Below are 24,861 nucleotides of genomic sequence, written 5' to 3'. Positions count from 1 at the left end.
TTTTCTCCTTTTTCTTCTTTAAGTGGACCTTTAAACAGTTAAAATACAAGTTCTGTTCTCATATCAATTTGACAAAATACAATGCCTAATATAAAGTTAATGCAATACCAATGTAGTATTTGAGAGGCACTGGTAAAGGCAACATTTAAAGATTGTAAAAGGTCTAAGACACTTACCAGTTCTTCCATTTCCTGTTAGATGGCTACCATCTCCATCTTCATAAATAGGAATAACAGTAATTTTATATGGAGTATCAGATTGCAGGGGCTGCAGTATTACATTGTTCCTTCTTCCTGGGACGGTGGTCTATAGAGGAAGTTAAATTGCAAGTTTATTATCAGCTAGAGGACTCTCAGATCAAAAGACAACATTGTTTTATAGATTCCCATAAACAGTACTGTTTTCTTCATATTTTCTTTTTGTTACCCAATAGCTCATGGCAAGGCAGATCATCCACACTGCCTGTGTGTGGCATGGGAGAATGGCTTTAGAGTAAACACATCTGGGTTCAAATCCCAGATCAGCCATTTACCAGCTTTATGACTTAGCACCTCTGAAGGAAATTGTGAGGATAAAAAGCAATAATGCGTACAACACCTCCGTACACATTACTGAGTACTGCAGTGCCCAGAGGTTTGTTTTTCTCCTTCACCTCTCATTGGTACATGTTGCATTTCTGTGTACTCCTTCAACAAATGTGTACCAAGTACCCACTGTGAGCCAGGCATGGGCCCGGCCACTGGAAATACATTGGTGAGGGTTGCTGCTCTCAAGAGTATCAGTTTGGCTGATACTAATGATGTGAAAAAGATGAAAAAGAAGAAATTGAAAATACATCTAACTTCCTCCATGAAGAGGAAACGAATCAACTAGATCTCTCTCTCTCTCTCTCTCTCTCTCTCTCTCTCTCTCTCTCTCTCTCTCTCTCTCTCTCTCTCTCTCTCCCCCTAAGCTTTGCTTCCATAAATAGTGTGAATCACTTATGCCAGTGATTCCCAGAGTAGAGTTCCTTGCTTGCAAATGGTAAATTGGGGAAAGAAATTACATTTTTACAGTTTTCAGAAACTGAAGGGAAATTGCTTAGTTGTACCTGGGAAGACTGAACAAACACTAAGGCATGGGCGCCTTTGCTTTGGCAAACCAAGTGTGGCAATCCGGCTCATCTCATTTTGATCAGAAACACTAAATGGCAATTACATGTGTTTCAGATTAATAAAAATGGGGTGGGACTTAAATTAAAGCTTAATATATCAAGTTCAAGTAGATGAAATATTTTATAACGTAGGAATAATGGAAGGAGAATGATCAAATAGAATGTATGTAGCAAAATGGTTGCAAACCACAGACAAAACTGCTTTATAATCAGCACTATGTGTAATTTTCCACTAAGCTATCACTGAATTTTAAAGCAAGTGCTGACTTCTCCATCCATAACAAATGGACATGCATAATAAGGGCTATGCTACCAGAAACTTGACTCTGGTTCTGGAGAGATAAAACATGACACTCAAAAAGTTTGAAGCTGATATTAGAGTATGTATATTCCAAAACAAAAGGGTACTGAAAAATGTTAAATTTAGAGGCAAGGCAGATCAATTTGCCTGAATATTTAAGAAAGACCTTGTAAAGAAATTAGATTTAAAGAAAAGGTGAGATTGGAATAGTCACAGCATTTGACCATTAATTTAGTTAGCTCAGAATAATTGGTACCATGTTTCACCAGAATTAATTCCTATGGTATAGGTAGGTGGTTAGAAATATGCATTTCCTAAGATAAGACAGTTTTTTCCCATCTATATTTAGAATAAAAATTGAGCCCAAAGACATAGATTCTCTGTACTATGGAAGGCCATACTGGGCACATTCAGGTGATCCCAATCTCATGTCAGAGAAAGTCATAGAGAATGTAACTGACACACAGAGGTCAAGGACTCAACTCTAACCCTAGCACCGTCCTAAAGAAGAAAGCTGAAGCTCACACTCCAACCTGGTCAGATTACAAAATGCTCAAGTTAATGAGAGTCAGACTCACGTATTCATCAATTGGATCGCCGACGGTGGGAGAATAAATGATCCTGTATTGCTGAACTGGCCCGTCAGCATGATCCCAGGCCACAGAGAGGCTATTGGTTGTCTCCCCAAAGACTCTCAGATTTCTTGGTCCACTCCGAGGTACTAAACAAATAAAACACAATAGAGTTATGTGCCTGCCTGTGAGCCTGACAGACATGGGAAGGAGAGGAGGGGGAGGAAAGAATTTTCCCCTGGCCAGATTAAGGAAGTGATTCTCAGGTGTTTCACCATTTCACTAGGGTGTTCACTCCCTATGCTAAAACACACATCTTCTATGGTTTTAACGTGAAAACATAAACCTAGAAAGTGCTGCATTTCAGAGCTACAGTTGCATGCTGAACATCCAGTGACATAAAACTGGGCTTGAGCCTAAATGCACAGACTGGGAAAGAAAGGGATGATTTTAACCACTATAACCACTTCCTGTTAAGTGAAATATAGAGGCCAAGTCCTCATGTTTGCTAAGTACCACACACCTCACTCAGTCAGAGAAGCCCTACCAACTGAGTGACAAGGGAATGGGGTGAAGAAAGGATTTCTGCCTCACGAGTTCGGCCCTGGGCAGGGCTGGGGTTCCCCTCTCCATCCGAGTAGAGAGCCACCACGTTCACGGAATAGGGTGTGTCCGGAATCAGCCGATCCAGGTGCACCGTACGGGTATTTCCCGGCACCACAATCTGGAGGGGAGGAAGTGCCAAATTCTGCCTGATGACAACCCATATGCTTATCAAGTATTGTATTAGTCAGCATAATAACTTTGATCATAAAAGGCTGAGCCCAGACACGTCAGAAGCCAACTACAGTGCTTCTTCATGAGATCTGCCCAACCCACACCATTAGATGCAATTTATCCTCAAAACTTTCCTCTCCACCCTAACCGGTTTGGCTCAGTGGATAGAGCAGCAGCCTGCAGACTGAAGGGTCCCAGATTCGATTCTGGTCAAGGGCATGTTCCTTGGTTGCGGGCAAATCCCCAGTGGGGAGTGTGCAGGAGGCAGCTGATCGATGTTTCTCTCTCATTGATGTTTCTAACTCTCTATCCCTCTCCCTTCCTCTCTGTAAAAAATCAATAAAATATGTTTTTTTAAAAACTTTCCTCTCCAAAGTTAGTTCGCACTTGATTTCAGTAACTTCAGTCATCTTGCATTTACGTTTATTGTAAAGATTATCAAATATAAATAATATCCAGGGCTGAGTGTAACCCAAAGAACATTCCTCCTGTTGTTAGACATTCATAAGAGATTTCTACGCTGGTGGGGGAGAAATTTTGTATTAAACTAGAGAGCAACTCTATACAATGGATAAGGACAACATTGTGTGAATATATCCTATCATACACAGAAACATGCAGGTCAATTATCTTACAAAACACATGTATTGTTCATCATTGTTTTTCATTATTGTTTCTTTTTATAAAGACTTATAGTAAAATTAGTTTATAAATTTACTTTTTCTTACGTGTTCTGATATTTTCCTTGTTCAAATTAGTAATTTTGATTTCTAAATTATCAATCTACTTGCAAAACTACACAGTGCTATGAATTGAGGAGAGACTGAGCAATTTGTATGAGCCAGTAAAGAAATACTCTAAGTTTCATAAAACATTTGTACTTTACAACAAAAGCCCATATTGACAAGGTTTAGCAATAATTTGCAGTTTATTACTGGGGTTTTTAACTCATATTACTAATTTGCATTTTCCCCAAAATTCACTTTTGCTAACTAACTTTATAATGAACACACCTGCCTTAATTCATCAAAAGCAATCATTTAACCATTATACCCTGGCATGTTTGTGGTTTGCACTCTCATAGGCTACTCAACATGACACAGACATGAGCCTACATTCATCAGGAAACGAAGTTTCCCTGAGACTCAGTGCCACTCCAACAACTAGCCTATTGTCCTGGGCCAGCAGCCATGGCAGGAGGCGCAGTGGAATCTACAAAATTCACTGGCTGCGCTCTAAGAAGACAAAGTCACTTACAGATTCCGAGGGTCTGGTGCCATCCACAGGAGTGTACACAATGCGATACTGCTGCACAGGCCCAGGGGCAGGGTCCCAGCGCACGTCCAGGTTGTTGGGCGTGGGATTGTACACTTGGACGTTTCTCGGCAATCCCCTCACCACTGAGGAAGGAAAAGCCAAGGCATATTCTTAAGTCTGTTTATACATGTGGAGTTTTTGTTATCACTTCTCCAGAACTTACACTCTGTAAAAGGGCAAAATACTATCCTTGAACTCCTAATTATCTATACAAAAGCCGATTTAAACTCTCTCCAAATCCAAATCTGCCAATGTGAGCCAATATGGCCTTTATCTATATGGAAGCAAAGTTGTTGCCAATACAAACAAGCTAATAATTGTAGTAATACTGGGCTGGCCATAAAGGGATAAGGAACACAAAACTGGAAAAGAAGCTTCAGTTTTCCAACACAGGCAATGGAGAGACAGAGAGGAGGAGTTTCATAGTGTTTCCAACTCTATGAATGTCTTCTATGATTAAAACTAAAGGCAAAAGGAGGGAGAAAGAAGATCAATTATCTGCCCCAATAGGGACTTAAAAAACATAAACTAGATCCACATATTAACCCCAAACTGTAATCAAGTCAATAGCATCATCTTTCTAGACTGCTAATCTTTTATCAAAAGAAGCCATCCATACTTGCTTCATTTCAGGTATCAGAAAGTATATTTTTAAAGTATATTCCTCAAAGAAATATTTATAAGTACTTTCAAAAACCTGTATGCAATACTACAAAAAACAAACAAACAGTAAAATCACTATACACTGATTTTCAAGTTAATGGCAAAGGAAAGCACACATATTTTTAATGCCAAAAGGCACTTCTTCAGCAAACCAGAGAAATGTGCAATCAAGCAATGTCATGAACAGATTTCAATAATTCACACTATACAGCCAATTACAAAACATGGCTTCACACAGATTTATAAAGCACAGAGCAAAGTTCAATGATTTTTTTTTTGTCAGTGGAAAAGAATGAACAAAGTGGCATGCTAATTATTGTATATACATTTATAAATCTTGAAATTATTATCTCAGATGACAGATGCCATTGTAAATTTTCTATTTCATATACTAAAATAGTAACAGTTGATGTTTGGGAGGTGAATTATGGGTAATTTTTATGTTCTTATTTTATTATTCTGAATTTTCCAAATTTTTTCTAATGGGTCTATATGGCCTTTATAAAGAAAAGCAAAATTTATCATGAAAAGGCTAGATTTTTCTGCCTTTTTACTTACATGTCCTTGCAGTGTCTGAGGTGCGCCCTCCATCACCTTCAGTGTAAGAGGGAACTACTGTGATAGTGTACGGGGTATCTGGCTGCAGATTCCTAAGAATGGCATAATTGGTATTCCCAGGGATTGGTACCTAAAGATTGTAATAAAACATAAAGCACTTGATTTAAAAAAAACTTGTAAAAAAAATAATAGCTTCAAATAATAGAATACTCAAAATCCTAACTCAAGACCAAGTCAAGAAGCAAGCTCTGTAATATTGGAATATAATGCCCTCCTATAAACTATTACATGAGGTTATGAAAGCTTTTGTAGCCCTGGCCAGTTTTGCTCAGTGGATAGAGCGTCGGTCTGTGGACTGAAAGGTCCTAGGTTCGATTCTGGCCAAGGGCACATGCCTGGGTTGCAGGCTCGATCCCCATTGCGGGGTAGGCAGGAGGCAGCCGATCAATGATTCTCTCTCATCATTGATGTTCCTATCTCTCTCTCCCTCTCTCTTCCTCTCTGAAATCAATAAAAATGTATTTAAAAAAATAAAATAAAATAAAAAAAGAAAGCTTCTGTAGACCCCTACACTCACCCTCAGCTCCCCCTTCTGGAATGATTGCTTCCCCCAGCCCCAACTCCCCACAATCTCCTTATCACTCAGGCACTAAGGCCCCATCCTACGCTGTCAAGTTCTATTAAATGAATGTAAACTTCATGGATGCTAAAACAAGTCTGTTAACTCCTTTAGCTCCACTCATTCAGCTACAGTTTAAACCCGCACATTTTTCACTATAGGAAGTAATTACCAGCTCCTCTGGGCCACCCCCTGTTGGTGCATAGAAGAGCTTGTACTGACGAGGATTTCCATCTGCGTGGTCCCAGCGAACATTCAAGGAACTGGTAGAGGGGTCATACACTCTCAGGTTCCGCACAGTGTTCAGAGGTTCTGGAATGCACAGAAATCACGTCACTGTATGATCCTAACAGCCACGCACACAGGAAACACAGGTTCAATGGTATCTCCCAGGAGCCCTAGAACATAGCAGGCACCCCATAGTAGGCACCCCACCAATATCTGTTGAAGCAATGAATAAATGAAAGAATGTCTGCAATAACCTGGTACACATGTCTCATCTCACCACAAGATATTTTTTTTAATCCTAGAAAATAGTAAGTGACTTTCTCCGCAAACAGAGAGTTAACTCCAAGCAAGGATATTAAATCAATATTGTTTTTAATGCATTTTCAATATTATTATTAAATCAATATTATTTCTAATGCATTTCAGAGATTAGCAAAACTCTGTGTCACCTCAGTGTTTCTGGATAAAGATGTGATTTCATTCCAATTGCAATTATTAAAGAAGCTACAGGAGTCTGAGTTCACTTACTGGTCTTGCCTGTTCCCGTCATGTGACCTCCTTCACCATCAGAATACAGGGAGGTCACAGTGATCTCGTAAGGAGTGTCAGGCTTCAGTTTCTGCAGGAGCACACTGTTCTGTCTTCCCCCTATTGTGGTCTTGAGTAAAACAGGAATACATGTTAACCTTGTTCTCTCCATCTCACTAATCTGTTAGAAAAAGCTCTTTCTACAAGGGAGCTGTTCGAGACCCTTGCCAAGATCTGGAAACACATACAACAGTGAAGGTTTAGGCGATATCTTATGGTTTAGGATATATTTTATGGTTTCACTCTAAATATACACTACACACATCAAACCACATAAAGGACCCTAAGCCTCACACCGGCAACTCAAAAAGATATTTCAACTTGCTCATCACCAGCACTGAAAACTGCATCCAAAACACATTTCACAGGTCTCTCCCCACAAAGGCATTAATCATCAGTGAACTACAAAGGAACTTGGAGATCGCAAGGACTTGCACACTATTAGAGGCTCAGCACCATTCAGTGTTATCTTTACCTTTTTTACAGATGTTTTTTATTTGCTTTAGAAACACATTAAAATGATTCAGCAAAAGATCTGAAGCTTTTGGTGTTTCCCCCCAAACAGGGCCACTCTCAGAGCGTTGGCTGTGTGAACCACGTGGCAGGCCCCTTTGCCAGGACACACTCAGGCAGCCATTCCCAGTCATCTCCACGCAATATGATGCTTTTTTGACTTCCTTCAATCAGAGCTCGTGTTTTAATCATTGCTTAAGGCCATCTAGCTATCTTGTTGAAAGAAAATTTGTATGATTTGCTAGCAGTTTACCGAATTCAGATGTCTGTGCCACACTAATGAAAATCACACGAAGATGGCAGGCTGCCCGCCGTGAGTGCACATGTGGGTGGCTGGATGTGCTAGCACTGTCCAGATGTTTCCTATGCTGCACTCGTCCTTCCACGTTCCTTCCAAGTTCACAGAGGAAGCCTCAGTGAATCACTGTCGTCGTCCTAACAGAAGCAAATTGAACTACAGTGGCTAATTTTAATAAATTTAATATTTGAAGTGATGAGAAGAAAGTGTTGATGTCATAGCAAGCCTTTGATACTTAGCAAATCTGGAGGCATCCACTTAATAGAACTAGCCTATGACTAAGCAGAAGGGAGCCTGCCTACTTCTTCCATCCAACTCTGCAAGATAATTCTAGCATCAGTGATTTGTTACTTTCCTTAGTTCATGAACTATCATTGAAGTGAGAAGATCCCTAATAATAACAAACCTTAGGGGATCATCAGCTAAGAGAAATGTTAAGGTCAAGTTCATCCTGCTATGCAGTTTTACCTAAATCTGGCCTGGCACAGACAAAGTAAGTTATGTTTCTGATATTAAAATATCAATCCATCAAATGTATCTTACTTCTTATAAAAGCTATATGAATACAGTTGGTATTTAGTTTACTCAAATAGACATATTTTAATCCAAATGTATCAAACCACTTAAGTCAAATTCTATGGAAACCTCAAAAGACCAACTCAAAAGTCACAAAGGGGAGGGAAGGATTTCTGGTTCAGCTAAACCCACTTACTACTATAGACTACCAGAGACCTTTCACCCCTGCCAGCATCTACCTCTGCAGACCCCTCTAAACTGGTAGGAGGTATGGCCCACTGGCTGGAGCTCAGCAAGTCAGATGATTAAGGGTTAATGACTCATCTGTCTCTCTCTAAAGCTACGTGAGGAAACATTATAGCACCCCCCCCCCAAAGTCAACAAAATACTGGACCTCACTAAAAGCATCACCCCATCTGTATAACAATCACGGTGCTTTGTGAGCTAGGATAACGTGTAATTCTAGTCACACGGCTCATAAAAACAAAGCTGTAGAAAGTTCAAAGAGAGACGACTGAAATCAGCAAGGGAATGGACAAGGACTCTGTTAAATAAGGGAAGACTAGGAAGAGAGGCTGAGTTTCTAGTCCTACCATTTTTCTTAGGAAAGTCCACTTATATAAATATAAAGATGACAAATAGTATGAATTAGATCTGGAAACACCAGATCTAAGATTTATATTATGGCATGCAGAAACAAAAATGGAAGTTTAGGGAACTTTTAGCACTGGGTTAAGACAGAGCGATATGGATTGAAAAATCAAATAGAATCAAAAATCTAGATATCTTCATGAATAACACAACCTGAGTAGTTCTTAAGGGAAATGTGGATGCATTGAGGCACATGTCTGATGCTGTGAGGCTACTGTGAAAAGCAGTTCTCGTCTCCCATGAGAATGCCCGCTGCGTCTCCATCATGGAGCGAATATTTCCATCTAATACAGCAAATCTTACATCTCTCAAAATAATAAGTGTGACTAACTAAATATTGTGGGTGAAAGGAGTTTGAAGAGGAAAGAATTTGTCCAACTAAGAGTTTTTTATAAAACAAATTACCGTTTGTTCACTGCCTTCACCTATGGGAGGGCGGTAAGTGATTCTGTATTTCTGCACGCGGCCACTAGCAGGATCCCACTTAACAGTCAAGCTGTTAGAGGTCGCATTGTACACCTGAAGGTTTCGTGGACCACTTTTTGGAGCTGAAAAAAGTTGTTGAGAAACATAGTAAGCACGCAGAACAATGCATCCCCCCAAAATATGCATTGTTCCCTAGGAAATCAATAGAGCTGTAAAATCACTAGGTATAAAGCTAATTGGTCATTGAATCCTAACTAACTCCTTAGCAAAGTTTTTCTAGAAAGTCCTGTTTAAAATAGGTCCCGATCAATGCCTTGCAATTTAAAAGCAAAAAGCCTGTTTGCAATAGATTTAATGGTGCTTTTCCTTCCTTCTTTCCTTCCTTCCTTCCTTCTTCCCTTCCTTCCTCCCTTCCCTCCTCCCTCCGTTCCTTCCTTCTTTCCTTCATCATTTGGTCATTCATACAATTCAGCAAACTAAATTCTTACCTTGAGTTGGTGCGGGTTTCACACGCACTAAAAAAAGAAATTTTGAAAAATATTAGTAATATAGCTATAGCTCTTTCTAAAAATTTATTTTAAAATAACAATGTCTGAAAGCTGAACACCTACTTGTGCGCTCACTACCAGTCAACCCATCGCTTTCTGACTCATCAGGATAGATGGCAGTCACAGAAACTTCATAGAGAGTGTTTGGGTTCAGGTTTTCAAAAACCAAAGTATTCTCATCTCCATTTAAGATGGTCTTAGGGAAAGAGGAAGAAAAAACAAACCCATACAAATTAAGTCACCATATATATCATACACTCAGTGGCAGTTTGTTGACATTATTTAGCCAGATGTTCCTGCTTTGATTTCATGCCATGAGTTCAAATATCACTAGTAGGAAAGGATGCTTTTCCAGCAACATAGGTAATACCTATTTAAAACAAGATTTCCTATCATTAAATGGGGCACTTTTAAAAAAAGAAAAAAAGAGTTAGCACTACCTCCATCTTATCTGAGCTTCCAAAAGGTGCCCAGGTTACTCTGTAGAGAGAGACATCTGAAGCCGCATGATCCCAAGTTCCTCTGAAGCTCTCTGTGGTTACGTCCGTAATCTGTAGGTTTGTTGGGGCTGGCACCTTGTCTGTCATGAGAAAAGGCAGGACTAATTTTTAATATGATCTACAAAATTTAATTTAATGTAATGAGCCTGCCTTGTTTTATTTTAATGGACATGGAAAAATTGACTGAAAACATTGTTTAGAAGAGAGTATCTCCCCAATTCAGTTCATTTGAAAGAAAAATACAAAGAGAACTCTGAAAACTGGAAGCACTGTATAACGGGTGACTCATCATTTATTTTTACAGGTGATTGTTTATATTCTATTAAAATGGGGATTTTTTTTAAAAGGTAATATTTAGTCATACTCTCCTAATCAGTGGTTCCTAGTCATTTTGCATCTCAAACTTTTTGAGACTCTAATGAAAAGCATGGGCCCTCTCACACTGCAGGACACTTACGCAGAAAGTCCGGCGTATCATATGAGAGAGTGCATGAACCTTCATGGTCCATGAAATGTTATGATCGAAGTAATCCGTGCATAAGCTTTTCCTATAGTCACTAACCTCAAACACAAGGTGAAGCAGACGGTAACTGCCCCTGTCCAAAGAGAGGAAACCCCTGCAGTGCTGATGACTGCTGCCATCCCAGGAAAACAGTCCTCCATGCATCAGGCACACTGGTGAGTGTGCAGCACAAGCAGTTTGGAATGTCTGCCACCAGCCCTGAACTTTCACTGTCAGTTATTTCTCTCTCTCCTGGTAACCAAAGCCAACTACACAAAACCCAGAGCCACAAAAACTCTGTTTCTAATAATTACAATGAAAAGGCCCATTGACATAAAGAGAGTGGTGCCACTTTCACAAGCACATTTGCCATCAAAAGATCTGTTAAGGATGTACTTTGGGGGTATCCCAGTTATTAGAAACTATTAAGGATTAAAAACATATATGGACAGTATTCGTTTAATATACTAAATTCCCTGCTTTCACTAACCTTTTTTCCTGATTTCCTTCTCTCTTTACTACACATGTTATGTTTATGCAAAGCTGTCAGTCTACGCATATGCATCAATTTTTGTCCCCAGCCACTACCTTTACCAGATAAGAACTGATTTCAAGAAAAAAAACGAAATTACTAAGAGATGTCACGTGATACGAAAATAGCAGAGGACGCCCTAACTGGTTTGGCTCAGTGGATAGAGCGTCGGCCTGCAGACTGAAAGGTCCCAGGTTCGATTCCGGTTAGGGGCATGTACCTTGGTTCCGGGCACATTCGCCAGTGGGGGGTGTGCAGGAGGCAGCTGATCGATGTTTCTCTCTCATCAATGTTTCTAACTCTCTATCCCTCTCCCTTCCTCTCTGTAAAAATCAATAAAATATATTTTTAAAAAAATAATAAAATACAAATTAAAAAAAAAAGAAAATAGCAGAGGTGGATACTGCAGGCTGTGACATTGCACAAGGTGCTCTGATCATGTACAGACAGCTAGGCACTGAAGGAGAAACTTCTGAGACTCTTTTTGGGGATGGAGTTGCTGTACAGGAAGTAAAAGTTGCCGACCATAGCACTGATCCCACCACTAGGTTACTGGACAAGGCAAGTCATTTAAATTCTCCAGACCTCTGCTGCCCATTCTGAGAGCCACAAGTAGCTACTGAGTAGCTTGAAATGAGGCTAATGCAAATTGAGAAGCGCTGTATGTATAAAATTAATACATGATAAAAATGTGAAATAGCTCACTCATAATCATTATACTGATACATATTGAAATAATTTCACATTATTAAAAGTAATGTTATTTATTTATTTTGACCTTTTTAATGTGGCTACTAGAAAATTTGGAATTACATATGTGCCTCCCATTATATTTCATAGGAACACTGCTGGCTCTAGACTTCAATTTCCTTTTTTTTTTTTTTTCTTAAATACATTTTTATTGAATTTAGAGAGGAAGGGAGAGGGAGAGAGAGAAACATCAATGATAGGAAAGAATCATTGAGCGGCTGCCCCCTGCACGCCCCACACTGGGGATTGACCCCACAACCTGGGCACATGCCCTGACCAGGAATCAAACTGTGACCTCCTGGTTCATAGGTTGACGTTCAACCACTGAGCCAAGCCGCCTGGGCTAGACCTTGATTTCTTAACTGCTGTTTAATTAGGAAATTATGGGCTAAGCACGTGCCAGTCACTGAAGATACAAAGTTGAACAAAATAAATATGTCTCTACCTTCATTAGGAGGGAGCAAGGGGAAAGTGGAATCAATAAAACAGACCGACAGGCAATGATCATTCGATTAACTGCTATGGAAGTTCCACGAGAAGGAGAGAAACTAGGGTCCCTCGAAGAAGCAACAGAATGGGGCAGGGAAGGGGGGATGAGGCAGGGTGTTCCGTATCTCCCGACCTTCCCACCGTGGCAGTCTCCCCTTCCTCTGAAATCCAAATGCACACCATCTGAGTGCCATATACCTCTCCTTCCTTACATGATCCTATGTCTTGTTCATTAATTTTATCTCCACAACAAAATCATGAATTATTGAGGGCAAATATGCTTATATTTTGTTACCCCTCATGGCCCTTTACATACAGTAAGATGTCAAAAAATATTTGATAACTAGCGAAACTGTCCCAGACAAAATGTCCAACTTATATTAAGAATGTACTGTCTCCCCTATCCCATCCCCAACCCCACACACACCAGTTAAGTATCTAGAAGATGAATTAAGTATCTATTAGTGGCTGAAGAATAACTAGGATAGAAATTATTTAAAAAATGGACATAAAAGTAGAAGAGGAGAAGAAAACAAATGAAAAACAATCCATGAATGCAAACATTATGAAATACTGGCAAAAAAGAGCATTAAGAAATGAAATGACCCAATAAAGCGTGATCACCACTCACGGGTTTTTTCTTGAGCAGCCACTGGGGGAGACTCCCCCTCATCATACACGGCAGAAACGCTGACTGTGTACAAGGTTTGTGAGGTGAGGTCTTTGAGAGGGATGTTGGTCTGTGATCTGTCCACCTCTACCTATAATAGAGGAGTGGAGCTATTTTTACAAAGGGTTGAGTTTGGACATCTCTCTGTTATTGACTGAAACTCTCAGTACAAGAGCATGCGAATTGTGGTACCAAAAAAAGCAATGTTTTCAATTTGCATGAGTCCAGAAACTGGAGACAGTTCCTGTGTTTCTGAAGTGGGAAAAAGAAGTATGTACTAGAGCCATATCTGACACGGTAAATGATGGCTGCCTACGGATTCAAACAGCTGAATCATTTTTCAAGGGTTTCCCTTCGTATCACTGCCTGATTTCTTTTGGAAACGTTGTCCTGTGCATTATCTCATTTGCTATGCACAAGAACCCTGTGAGACCCATTGTACCTCTTTTGAAATTGAAGCCCATATGAAATGCATATGTGCGCATGGATAAATTAGCTTTTGTGGAACCCAAATGACAGCACAATCAGTAACTGGGTTCCCAGAGAAGCTATTTCTATATGCCAAAGATTTCAACATTAATGCCCCACCCTAAGTACACACATGTTTTAAACCCATTCACTGGAGAAGCCCCTCAATTTGCTCCCTCTTTGAGTCAGGTTGTCATGGAAACAGCTCTCCACCCCATATTTACTCAAAAACATTCACTGTCAAAAGGATACTCCTCTAACAACATATTCATCCTTTCTCTCTGTCCTTTTCAATTGTCCTATCTTCCTATTATTGGACAAACTCCCCAATATTCCCTTGCTAGCTTTTATTTTTAGAAACATTATTGACATTTTTTAGTAATTCATAGAATGCAGAGAACCGTATGAGGCAATTGGATGAAAATAAAATACCACCTAAATTATATAACTCTCTAAGGTGTGATGTTTTTGAGATTATTATGATATATATATATTATGATAAATGCAAGACAGTCCAATATATTATCTATATTCAAAAAGTGATTTATTAATATAACAATTTTTCAACACTATATTAATAAAATGACAATATTCAAAACATGCTATCAACTATATTGTTTAGGATCTTTTGTTAAACCTGCTAGGAAAACAAATGATTCCAATCCCATTCTAATCGCCATCCTACCTGTTTGACATCCTCCTCTGGTGTTCTGTAGCGCACAATGTATTTACGGACTTTTCCAGGTGCAGGTTCCCAGGAGACATTTATGGTGCTGTGGGTCACGTCTCTGAGTTTCAGATCTCGAGGTTTAGGTAAAGGCACTGGAGGTGCATGAGAAATTAGGTCCAGATGTGATTCTCAAACAGGAAACTCTAAAGAATCTACATAAGCTTTCAAGAAGTTATTTGGAGAAAACTTAAAGGTGTGCAGCAAAATAACTAAAAAAAATGGTTAGGACGATAAAAGTACTATGATTCTACCAGGTAGAGCTGAATTATTCTTAAGAAGGATTTTTTAAAAAATAGAATAAATTGAAATGTTTATGACAACTCTACTTCTCATGTATATGTTAATGTCTTCTACTCTATTTAAATAAGATCTTATTTGCATAATGTATCATAATTCACCACAAGTTTATGGCTCATGTTTCTTTAGCAGTATTTAAAATAATTAAGGTAAAAAATAAAATCAAAAGGGTCAGGCTCCCATAAGAATGTAGTAGAAAAACAACTTGTTATGAGAGTGAAAAATGAAGATGGGTCAAAAGCAAGCATCCAATAAGCTTATAAGAAAATCCACAGAAATCTAAATGGTTAAGAGAAAATGCAAATGATAAATTTTTACCAAGTCAAACAAAGCTTTACCTTAAAAAGAATGGGAGGAGGATCACTAATAATGAGGTTTTCTATTGTTATGTCAGATACATCTCACTCTTTCTAGCTGCTAATTTCCTTTGTCTCCTATTGAAACTCTATACATCTCTCTTCCTAAATCTCTCTCCCTCCACTTCCATTTCAGCACCCCCATCCTTTCAATCTTTTTTATTTCTCTGTGCTCCCCTCCCCCACACAGAATCAAAGTCCAGCCCTAGATGCCAATCCATGGCCACATTTGTCTTTCAGCCCACTATGGGTCTTCGTTCCCAGCTTTCTCAGAACACATGTCTTCATCCCTGGGTGGCTCCCAACTCTTTCCATCTGCCACTAGACACTTTTCAATGAAAACACCAGCTCCAAACAGGATCTAACACAGAAAAGGTGATTTTTTTTTTGTCCATGAATTTATATGGCCCCACCAAGCAGGGGCTCTTTCTCTTTTCTGCCCCATCATGCTTTTGTCTCAGGCTCTTTTCCCCCTTTGAAGATTCCTTCCAACCTACTTTATTTCCCTAGAAATGTCACCTGAGGCTCAACAAATATAAGCCAAGTCATTTATCCCAGCATGCCCACCTCAACAGGCATGAAACAAAACTCCCAGCTAGGTCAAGCAAAGGTCCTAAGTGCAATCATTGTCACTTTTCAAAAAAAAAAAAAGGTAATAAAACAAACAGGAAACACAAAAAGGGATAGTCAAGACAAGTGCAAACCATGAAAGAATCGATGTGCTCTATCCTGCTTTGTAATTATTATTGATGCATCCCCTAGCACAGTGATTGAAGTATAACAGATGAGCGATATATTTTTTGATTGAGGTGATTGATTAATTCATATAATTGAAACTTATTCATATGTGCCATAGTTTCTACTTCAATAAAAATTTGGAACATCTTGATCTTAAACCGAATATCTTCCTCCAAATCACACTCACCCTACCTTCCATTCTCACCAACTATATTTCATGGATCTACAACATCAATTGTAAGATGTACCATTGTTTTATGTTTTATGCCATGATAAACATCTGGCTAAGAATAATTTTAAGACAACACTGATTATTAGATACATCTCAATATTGGGCATGTCAAATGTGAAATAAAAAAAAGTAAATCCTAGAATAAACTTAAGATGCTGCCATAAGTCTAGAATTGATCTTCATTCTCAAACTTGATTGCCATGAGTAATAATCCTATAACTTATGCACAAATAATCAAATGGTGGTTAGCATCATTGGGTAAAAGAAAAAGCCTAATGAACATGATTGTTACAGCAAAAGGAAAGATGAAAAATTAGCAATGTCTTACAGGTGACTTCCCGAGCAGTGACCGGTTCACTAGTGAGGTCATGCAGGGCGGCCTGGACCGTGACCATGTACTCGGTGTTGGGAAAGAGGTCAGTGAGCTGCACATCATTCACTGCTGGCCCAACGCGCTTCTGCATAGGGACATGCCCAGGGGAAATCAGACATTCAAATCAAACATTTCCACTTAATGGGAACAACCAATTAAAGCCCATCGATTACAACACAACTTTGACTTTTAATTTTTCTGAACTGCATGTTCTTTTTCAGGCCAATGTTTTCTAAAAATGTATCACAGCCCACAAATCTATTTTCTATTTTTCTGTTTTGTGTGCAAAGGTATAAATGAGTTAGTTCATAAGTAACTGCAGTTAATAAGGACTCTAAAGCTGGGAAGTCTCAGGAAGGCCCAATGAAAAAGAAACAGTATCTCCCACCTCTTTGGGTTTTGTCGGTTCTGTGGCGTTGAGGGGTTCGTATGTCAAAGTGTAGCCAGTAGCCCCTCCCACTGGCTGCCACTGCACGTGCATGGTGGTAGGGCCAACATCATGAATATTCAGGATGATTACAGGGACAGGCACTGTTGGAATGTAAAACAGACATCAGTCTAATTCCTGTCATTTTACTCATTTTTTAATTGTTTCCTACTTAGTTATTGGCATTTGTATATGGTAAATAAAGAATGGGTTGCTATGAGAAATCAATGAGAGTTAATATCATCCTTTCCGCTCCATCCAAAAACGCTAATCACATTGTTCATTGCGACCTCGTACTCAGGACTGTGTGTTGCAACTATTTTGTAGGAGGAAGAAAGTTTAAATTTCAAATAGCATTCTATTGAGTCCACATGGAAGCCAAAATAGATACCAACTTCCTAAGATTTCAATCTCTTTTTCTGGAACATCTCCAATTTGACTACTTTCTTTCTTCAATCACAGAAGTTCATACATAAGTGACCAACATAGTATTTTATTTCACCTTTCTTAAAAAAAACTTTAGCCCTAACCGGTTTGGCTCAGTGGATAGAGCATCGGCCTGGGGACTGAAGGGTCCCAGGTTCGATTCCAGTCAAGGGCATGTTCCTTGGTTGCAGGCACATCCCCAGTGGGGAGTGTGCAGGAGGCAGCTGAATCGATGTTTCTCTCTCATTGATGTTTCTAACTCTCTATCCCTCTCCCTTCCTCTCTGTAAAAAATCAATAAAATATATTTTTTAAAAAAGAAACTTTAACTGAGAGTACCATACATTAATAACTGGAACTTTGGGGAGTTATGGGTTGTTGAAGTCAAGCCCATGAGGCAGAGTAAAAGGCTTACAGTTTCCTCTTCACTTAATACCCATATAGCTTAAAAAAAGATTGAGTTTAAAGTTTTAAAGAATTATCAAATTAATCCTGCCTACTATGAAATACATTATTTCCTATTCTTATGGTCTAATATGGAGGGAAATAAAAGAAAGAAAGACGTAAGGAATGGAACAATAATAGGTAGAGTCAGTTTCTGCCTTGGACAGTGATACCCACTCCCTTCTCTTACAAGTGGCCTCCCTTTCCTCTGGAGCCCAGACAAGAAAATGGAAGAAGGAAAGAATATTTTCATATGGCTTCATACACCCTACCAGAAATAGGAGTGAGAACCATCTCTCCTCAAAGTTCTACTCAAAGGTAAACCCATTAGAACTTCTCTAGTAAAGAAAGGCCAGAGGGCAAAGGACAGAAAAACAATGAGAAGAGCTCATTGCCAGCAGGCAGATCTGGCCAACAGAAGGAAAATAGATCATCTCTGTACAGCTCCTCTTCTTAATCTTAGTCCCACTCCCCACATGGTAGCTTTCCTTAAGAAGTGAATAACTCTATGAAAGGTACATTGCACTCTAAGTTATCACAGCTATGACTACCCATTCCACCGGTGGGCCCCATGATGGCAGGAGCATCCAATAAGAGCAGAAAACCACTGAGTATTTATTGAACACCTACAGCAAGAATGCACTCAATAAATACTTGTTGAATGGATATTGAATAAAGGAATGATTCAGAAGACTGAGAAAATTCCACATGGGCTGTCATTTCTTTATCTTAAAAAACAAAAGAACAAATTTTTATTTTTATTCTGACTTACAGGTTTTTTCTGTGCCCTTCAGAGGCTCACTATATTCATCTTCTACTACCGAATACACGTTCACAACATACTCAGTTTCAGGCTTCAGATCTTTCAGTACTGTGCTACTTTCCAGTCGGCTCACATAAAACTAGAGAGGAAATTTTAAACAATAACAACATATTATAATCACTTCCTTCTTTTCTACTATAAAGTAGTTAATTGCAATGAGCTTAGAAATTATATTTCAGTAAGACCATTGTCTTTTGTTCTTGCAAATTACCAGATTACAATCTTGGACAATTCATATAATTTATTCTCCCACCTGTTGTTTCCTTATTTGTAAAATGAGTGGGTGAAACTAGATCATCTTTAATGTTCCCTTCCAACTCTATGATTCTAGTATAAATTCATGAACCAATCAAGCATCCTCTAATTAAATTTTAATTAAAAATCATATTGATATCATTCAATTCTTAGAGACCTTAAGAATTTAAGCAAAGCTCTTTTCCTTTAATTAAACTTGAATGGAAGTGTTTGCTAGCAAAAAGTAGAAAGCACCATTGTTGACTCAGTTCTGCATTGCTCTACATCCTTCTTGCTCCTCATCCAACATTTTTCTGAGCCCTAATGAAGAGGACCCATTCTGAACATCAGGAAGAAGTGGACTATAGGTGTTGACTACTCACTTCTTGACGTTTCCCTCCAGAAACTGGGTAGTATTCCACCTTATATCTATCCACACTGTCAGAAGGAGGTGTCCAGCTCACTTTAAAAGAACGATGAGTTCGCTCTGAAATAACTAGGTTAGAAGGCGCTTCCAAGTCACCTACAAGTGGAAATAAAGTACATATATTTTTTCATTATTATTACATCAAAGTGATAATATTTGAAATTAGATTGAAACATTATTAGTTTCCAAATTAAGCTTGTACACTCATCCTTTCACATACTAAGTGGCTACAGTAAATCATTAGAGAGGCCCATCACCCATAAGACATCTCTGAATGGTTGACCAGAGGGTTCTTGTGCTCATTTTCTCTCATTGAAACTTGATCCCATTCTTCCTTATGGCATCACATTTCCCAGTCACCTACTCTCAAAACCTCTGACTCATCCTTTGGATACTTTCTCTTCTCTCTAGCCTTGTTGCAGTCAATTTATAATCTAGTAAACTTAGTAATTTATAAACAATACAAATCTGAATTTATAATCAATAAAAAAGGATATGGGGCCTGACAATTGCATTGTCATTATCACTATTGGCACCACCCAAGTTCACTGCCCTCATTATCATTTTGATTATTTATATTCATGTCTTATTCTTTAACTATAGGTTGCGCTCTGTGAGAACAGAATTGATTTCTTATTCATGTTTAGTTCCCCTACAGGACCTAGTTCAGTGGTAAGAATAATTAACCACTTCCATACTCGAAAGAGAGAGAAATAATAACCAATTTTTGTTTAATTTGGTAAAAATCATACTGTCTGTAATTGTGCTCTCTGTGAGTAGATATAGGTGAAATGACTAACACAGAACAAGATCTGAAATAAACATCAATGAATATAGAAATATTAAGCTCCATAGGACCACTAGAAAGATATACAAATAAAAATTTAAAGAGAATTAATTCAGTGACTCCATGAGCATGGCAAATCATTCTCATATAAATTCTTTCTACTTTCTTTGTAAGCCAAAGCTGGAGAAAGCGTTTCCATTCTTAGTATCCTAACCTTTATTGTACTTGGGTCATAATCAAGCCTACAAAATTATCAAGCAATTTTACTGTCTGGGAAACTAGAATGAATGCAACTATTACATAGTTGACAAAAAAATAAAATAAAGGAAAATAGATAAAAGATGTTTTCATCCCTATTCAAAGTTCTCTCCAACTAAATAAAACTACAACTCTCTCAGCTAATCCAGAGCCAGAAGCCTACAAATTCTGGCTTCCTGGCTGGTCCATTTCTCCAGGGAAAAGGTCAGTCTGTTGTACAAAATCCAAAAAGAAAATCTGCAAAAGTTTGGAGCGAGAAACTCAAGAAGGAACAGTCAAATAAATGTATCCTTAGTTCCCAAGGCATGTGAAAAATTTTACCCATTGTTTGTAAAATTCATTCCAACTTTTCCAAAACCAGAACAAAGTAATAAAAGTCCATCTTTACCATAATCTGCATTGCATTACAAGTACTTAAAAGAAACTTTTATCATATAATGTCATTAATTTTCCAAACACCTTCCATTTTGATGCTCACTGTGTTTTGTCCTGTGATCTATAAAGAATAATCATTTTACTCTATCCTTTGTCAGTACAAATTCAGTTCCATAATTTTATTTCTAAATCTTAATTCCTTATCTTTTCTTTAAGACCTCTATAAACATCTCTAACCATTTGACCCTGAGTAATTTAACTTCTCTAAGTCTCAGTTTCTTCATAGGTAAAGAAAGAGTCTATCATTTCTAAAAGTGTAAACTCTAAAATTGCAATGTCTCTGTATATTTAAGGGTTACAAGTGACAAAGTATCATATCTGATCATCTATAGTTGAGGCAAAGCAAATCATATATAAGATCCCTCTTTCATTCTTAATGGAAAAAAAATTGTTACCAAATTTTAGAAAACAAAAGTCTGGGAATAACCATTTAATAGAAACTTAATAATTATAGAGCAAAGATGCTTTAGAAAAGAAAGCATCTCTCTTCCCCAATCACTTTCGTGTGTGTGCGCAGGCACATATAACTAAAAGTATCCTCAAATAAGCTAGAAGTCATTTCTAGTTTGATGACATCTGACTCAAATCAGAGACTAAACCAGTGATTCTCAGGGGTAATGTTCTCCTCAGCAGACATTTAGCGATATTTTTAGTTTTCACAAATCAAGGGATGCTACTGGCTTCCAGTGAGCAGGGCACAGGAATGCTACTAAACATCTCACAATGCACAAAAAAGTCCCCTCCCCCCCATCCAAAATAGGAATTATCTGGCCCAAAATATTACAGTGCTAAGGATGGAAACCCTGGTCTACCCTTACCTGGGCCCTTGACACTGTTACACAAGTTGTTGGTGAGGTCGTCCACGATCCTGGAGAGCGACTCAAAATCTGCCACATTGTATACGTGGATCTCATCGGGATCCGATCCAATCATCCTCAACTCAAGCTCATCCGCATTTTTGATACCTCAAAATGAAACGGATAGATACTAATTAAAAGAAAAAATTCATGGAGTGAAATAAAAATTTTACAGGCTACCCTTACACAGTCAAGGTTAACTAGAATATATGTATCATTTTCCTCAACAATGAAAGGATTACCTACCTATAGTTATAAAATAGAAACAAATAAAAAATAATATAAACTGAAGGCCACTATGCATTAACTACTTCTCAATGCTTCCAGCATTAATTTTTCACCAAAAAGTGTCTCTTCAAATATATTTTCTGAAAAGTAAAGTAATGGATATCAAAAATAAACATGGTGCCATGGAAAACCAAACAGGACTTTTCTGAAATCCTATTAAGAGTACATTTGTCCTCTTGAGCCATTACTTTCTTCCAAGAAGACATGTAATGTTGTCTCATTACAAGGAGAAACGAATCAACTCATTTTGGTAAATTACGTGATAGGGAAAATGTGTTTGTTTTTTTCACACTTCAGAAAATATTTTTAACTGCAAAAATACCCTCAGCTTTTGTAACGCCGAGAGCATTGCTAGCCTTCCCAGTGCTTACCAACAGCAAACAGCTCTACGCCTTCATCCCTGAGTTTCTTGGCAGGTGCCTCAACATCATCTTGGGACTTGCCATCGGTGATAAGAATACCAATTTTTCTAGCTCTAGGCCTCATTCCAGCTTGGGTTCTGAAGCTCTGTTGGCGAATGAAATTCAAAGCCATGCCTAGTGGGATTTTTAAAAGAAAATCAATCACGTCATTATTTAGCCACAGCGTTGACCAAAAACAAGAGCTAAAACTCAACAGAGCCAGCCTCACCCACCTGTGAGCGTATTGCCTCCTTTGTACGGTAAGTTTGCCACCGCTTGCAACAAACTCTTCTTGTCTTTGTGAGTGTTTAACTGCCATTCTGTTCTGGGGTCCCCACTGTACTGAGCGAGGCCTAGAATAACACCATTGGCGTTAGCATATATAAAAGAGCATAATGAAAATGTCTAAATGGCTTCAATGTCATCAGACCTACCAATCTGTACTCTTTTGGGGCCAATCTCAAAGACCTCCACAATGCGAGAAATGAAACTCCTCACAGTTCTAAAATTTGCCCGGCCGATGCTCCACGATCCATCCACCAGCAACATAAGGTCTGCTTCGGCTCTGGTGAGACACTCCATCCCTGACACGGCAACGGTGAGACAGGACAGAGTAAGGAGCACATTCTCAGCGGGCTACTTCTCAGCCACGCCTCTGCCACCCCCCCCCCCCCCCCAAATGCTCAGTGCTGCCTAACTGTTTCAGTTTTGTAGCTTTGGAATTTGAGACTCTGAAAATACATCCATGTGATTTATTAACCTCAAAAACAGTCATGAGAGTCATCAATTCCTCCTATGCTTATTTCAGTGGCAAATTTTCCTTCATCTGTGACTATATTTCCTGGCCACAGTTGTAGGCCCTGGAGACAAATTAAACTATCATTACAAATTTGAATGAGCTCCCAAACTCAAGAGCTGAAATAAATGTGAATGTATAGTCATCTAACTCTAAGGTGTTAATAATTTTAATACAAATGTAATGTGATCTGAAGATCAGATTTGCATTTTTCTATAATAGTCAGTGTCCATTAGCAGACAAGTATGAGATGAACTGATAAAATGTGTTAGCTAGAAAAGGTTTTAATGAGCCAAAAAATCTATTAAACTAATTAAGCTCCCACATAACTACTGCATATATTATGAAGGAATAGGAACATTACTCAAAATTAGAACTTTTTAAAGTAAAGATCATTGTTTTAAAACCTGGTAGCTATTACATTATATAGTTATTAACTGCTCAATTCTCTGCTATATATGACAACCAGGTAGATATAGATAGTAAAGTCTGCACATTTAAAGAATCAAGAGAGAAGGGAGACAATTTAGAAAAAGTAGGCAAACAAATATACAAATTGAGAGCTGTAGAGATAATAGGCACAAACATTGATACAAAGCTAGGGTGCTTTGGAAAGAGAGAATAATCCCAACATCCTCAGTGCACAAGCTACAAAATAAAAATACAAGTCAGTTAATATCATCATAGGAGAAACAATAGAACATTCCAGCAAAACAGCAAGCTCTGACATTTTATGTTGTCCACATCCATATTTTCAAATGCTCTCTTTTCCAGGAGCTTACATTACCAGCTATGAACTCTCCCACCTCTTGTGATGCTAGCCTCTGATCTTTCCATTACAAAAAGAAGTCACGGGGGGAAATTGCACAATGCTCATCATACTGCAAAGCTGCCATGGTGTATTATACACTAAGTCAGGATTGTGGACTCCCAAATGCCATTCCAGGCACCTAAGCCTTTGCAAGCCTGCTCCTGGGCGGCCCAGATCTACTCTTTACTTAGCAAATGATGGAAAATATTTAGAAGTCAATTCTACCCACCACTTGCACCTCTAAGAATGTTCGAAACTAGCTCATGTACCCGAAAGCTGTAATCGTGGCAAGCACAAAAATGTCTTAAAGGGTGTATGTTACCATTTTGCTTCCCAAGTGGTGGTTCCCACCTATTTATGTAACCCAACTTTGCTGGCTCAGCCCAAATGAATCATTTCTGCCATTACTTTAACAAAATCAAATTGCCTTTTAGTCGTTAAAAAGAGAGAAAATGTACATTATCTAACTATCGTAAAACTCATCTTTAAATAAAATAGTCCTAGGTAATGAATGCAATGCTGACAAGAAAAGCCTTAGCACTATCATGTAAAAAAGTATGCTTAACTGGATTCTTTAGGAAATTTTTAAGTATGAAAATCATTTAGATAAATTTTAGTGTAACATTTTTATAGCCACTTTTCATTGTATGATTAACCTAATGATGACTATTTGAAATAGTTTGACGATATTGAGGTTTCTTAGGGAAATGTCACTCAATTTCTTACCAGAGGATAAATACGGAATTACAGTTGTGTCAGAAAGGGTTGTCATTTCTTGTCCAACAAGTGGTGAACTTTCTCCTCCATCGAACATTCCAAAAACATTTACCTTGTAGGTGGTACCTGCCCTGAAATGTGAAAACATATAGTCTGTATGTATAATTGTCCCAAGTGGTAGCATTTTTTGCTTTGTTAGAGATATCAATCTTTATTTATAAACTTTCACTACTCAAAGTAAGTTATCATGCATAGCTTTTCAAGGGAAGAAAAATAATTTCCATCACATTCTGGTTCAAGCTTACAGTGTGAGGTATCAAGGGAAGCTAGCTTAGAGACTAGTAGGGCTGCACAGCACCAGCTTCC

At 38.4% G+C, this 24,861-nt stretch overlaps 1 protein-coding gene across 8 annotated transcripts in view; it reads right to left on the bottom strand.

Moving 5' to 3' along the window:
* COL12A1 (collagen type XII alpha 1 chain) overlaps positions 1–24,861 on the bottom strand; it is a 114,417-nt gene that overhangs the window by 46,136 nt on the left and 43,420 nt on the right. For all 8 annotated transcript variants that reach the window (XR_004969004.1, XR_004969003.1, XM_036318289.1 and 5 more), the window contains 22 exons: positions 24,505–24,626; positions 22,606–22,755; positions 22,405–22,524; positions 22,142–22,306; positions 21,444–21,590; positions 19,102–19,241; positions 18,434–18,563; positions 16,754–16,896; positions 16,321–16,450; positions 14,325–14,461; positions 13,133–13,262; positions 10,169–10,308; positions 9,792–9,924; positions 9,669–9,695; positions 9,160–9,302; positions 6,717–6,846; positions 6,133–6,272; positions 5,342–5,471; positions 4,061–4,203; positions 2,621–2,750; positions 2,033–2,175; positions 177–306 (listed from right to left, as the gene is read on the bottom strand). Coding sequence is in view for 6 of the 8 variants with exons in the window: in XM_036318289.1 (XP_036174182.1) it covers positions 177–306; positions 2,033–2,175; positions 2,621–2,750; positions 4,061–4,203; positions 5,342–5,471; positions 6,133–6,272; positions 6,717–6,846; positions 9,160–9,302; positions 9,669–9,695; positions 9,792–9,924; positions 10,169–10,308; positions 13,133–13,262; positions 14,325–14,461; positions 16,321–16,450; positions 16,754–16,896; positions 18,434–18,563; positions 19,102–19,241; positions 21,444–21,590; positions 22,142–22,306; positions 22,405–22,524; positions 22,606–22,755; positions 24,505–24,626 (2,903 nt within the window). In the remaining 2 variants the exon portion in view is untranslated. The remainder of the gene's footprint in view (positions 1–176; positions 307–2,032; positions 2,176–2,620; positions 2,751–4,060; positions 4,204–5,341; positions 5,472–6,132; positions 6,273–6,716; positions 6,847–9,159; positions 9,303–9,668; positions 9,696–9,791; positions 9,925–10,168; positions 10,309–13,132; positions 13,263–14,324; positions 14,462–16,320; positions 16,451–16,753; positions 16,897–18,433; positions 18,564–19,101; positions 19,242–21,443; positions 21,591–22,141; positions 22,307–22,404; positions 22,525–22,605; positions 22,756–24,504; positions 24,627–24,861) is intronic.

This window comes from Myotis myotis, unplaced genomic scaffold (genome assembly GCF_014108235.1).
Source record: "Myotis myotis isolate mMyoMyo1 unplaced genomic scaffold, mMyoMyo1.p scaffold_m19_p_7, whole genome shotgun sequence".
In the NCBI taxonomy this organism is placed as follows: domain Eukaryota; kingdom Metazoa; phylum Chordata; class Mammalia; order Chiroptera; family Vespertilionidae; genus Myotis; species Myotis myotis.
The sequence above is the reverse complement of the archived record's forward strand: the minus strand, read 5'-3'. Positions and strand labels throughout refer to the sequence as shown.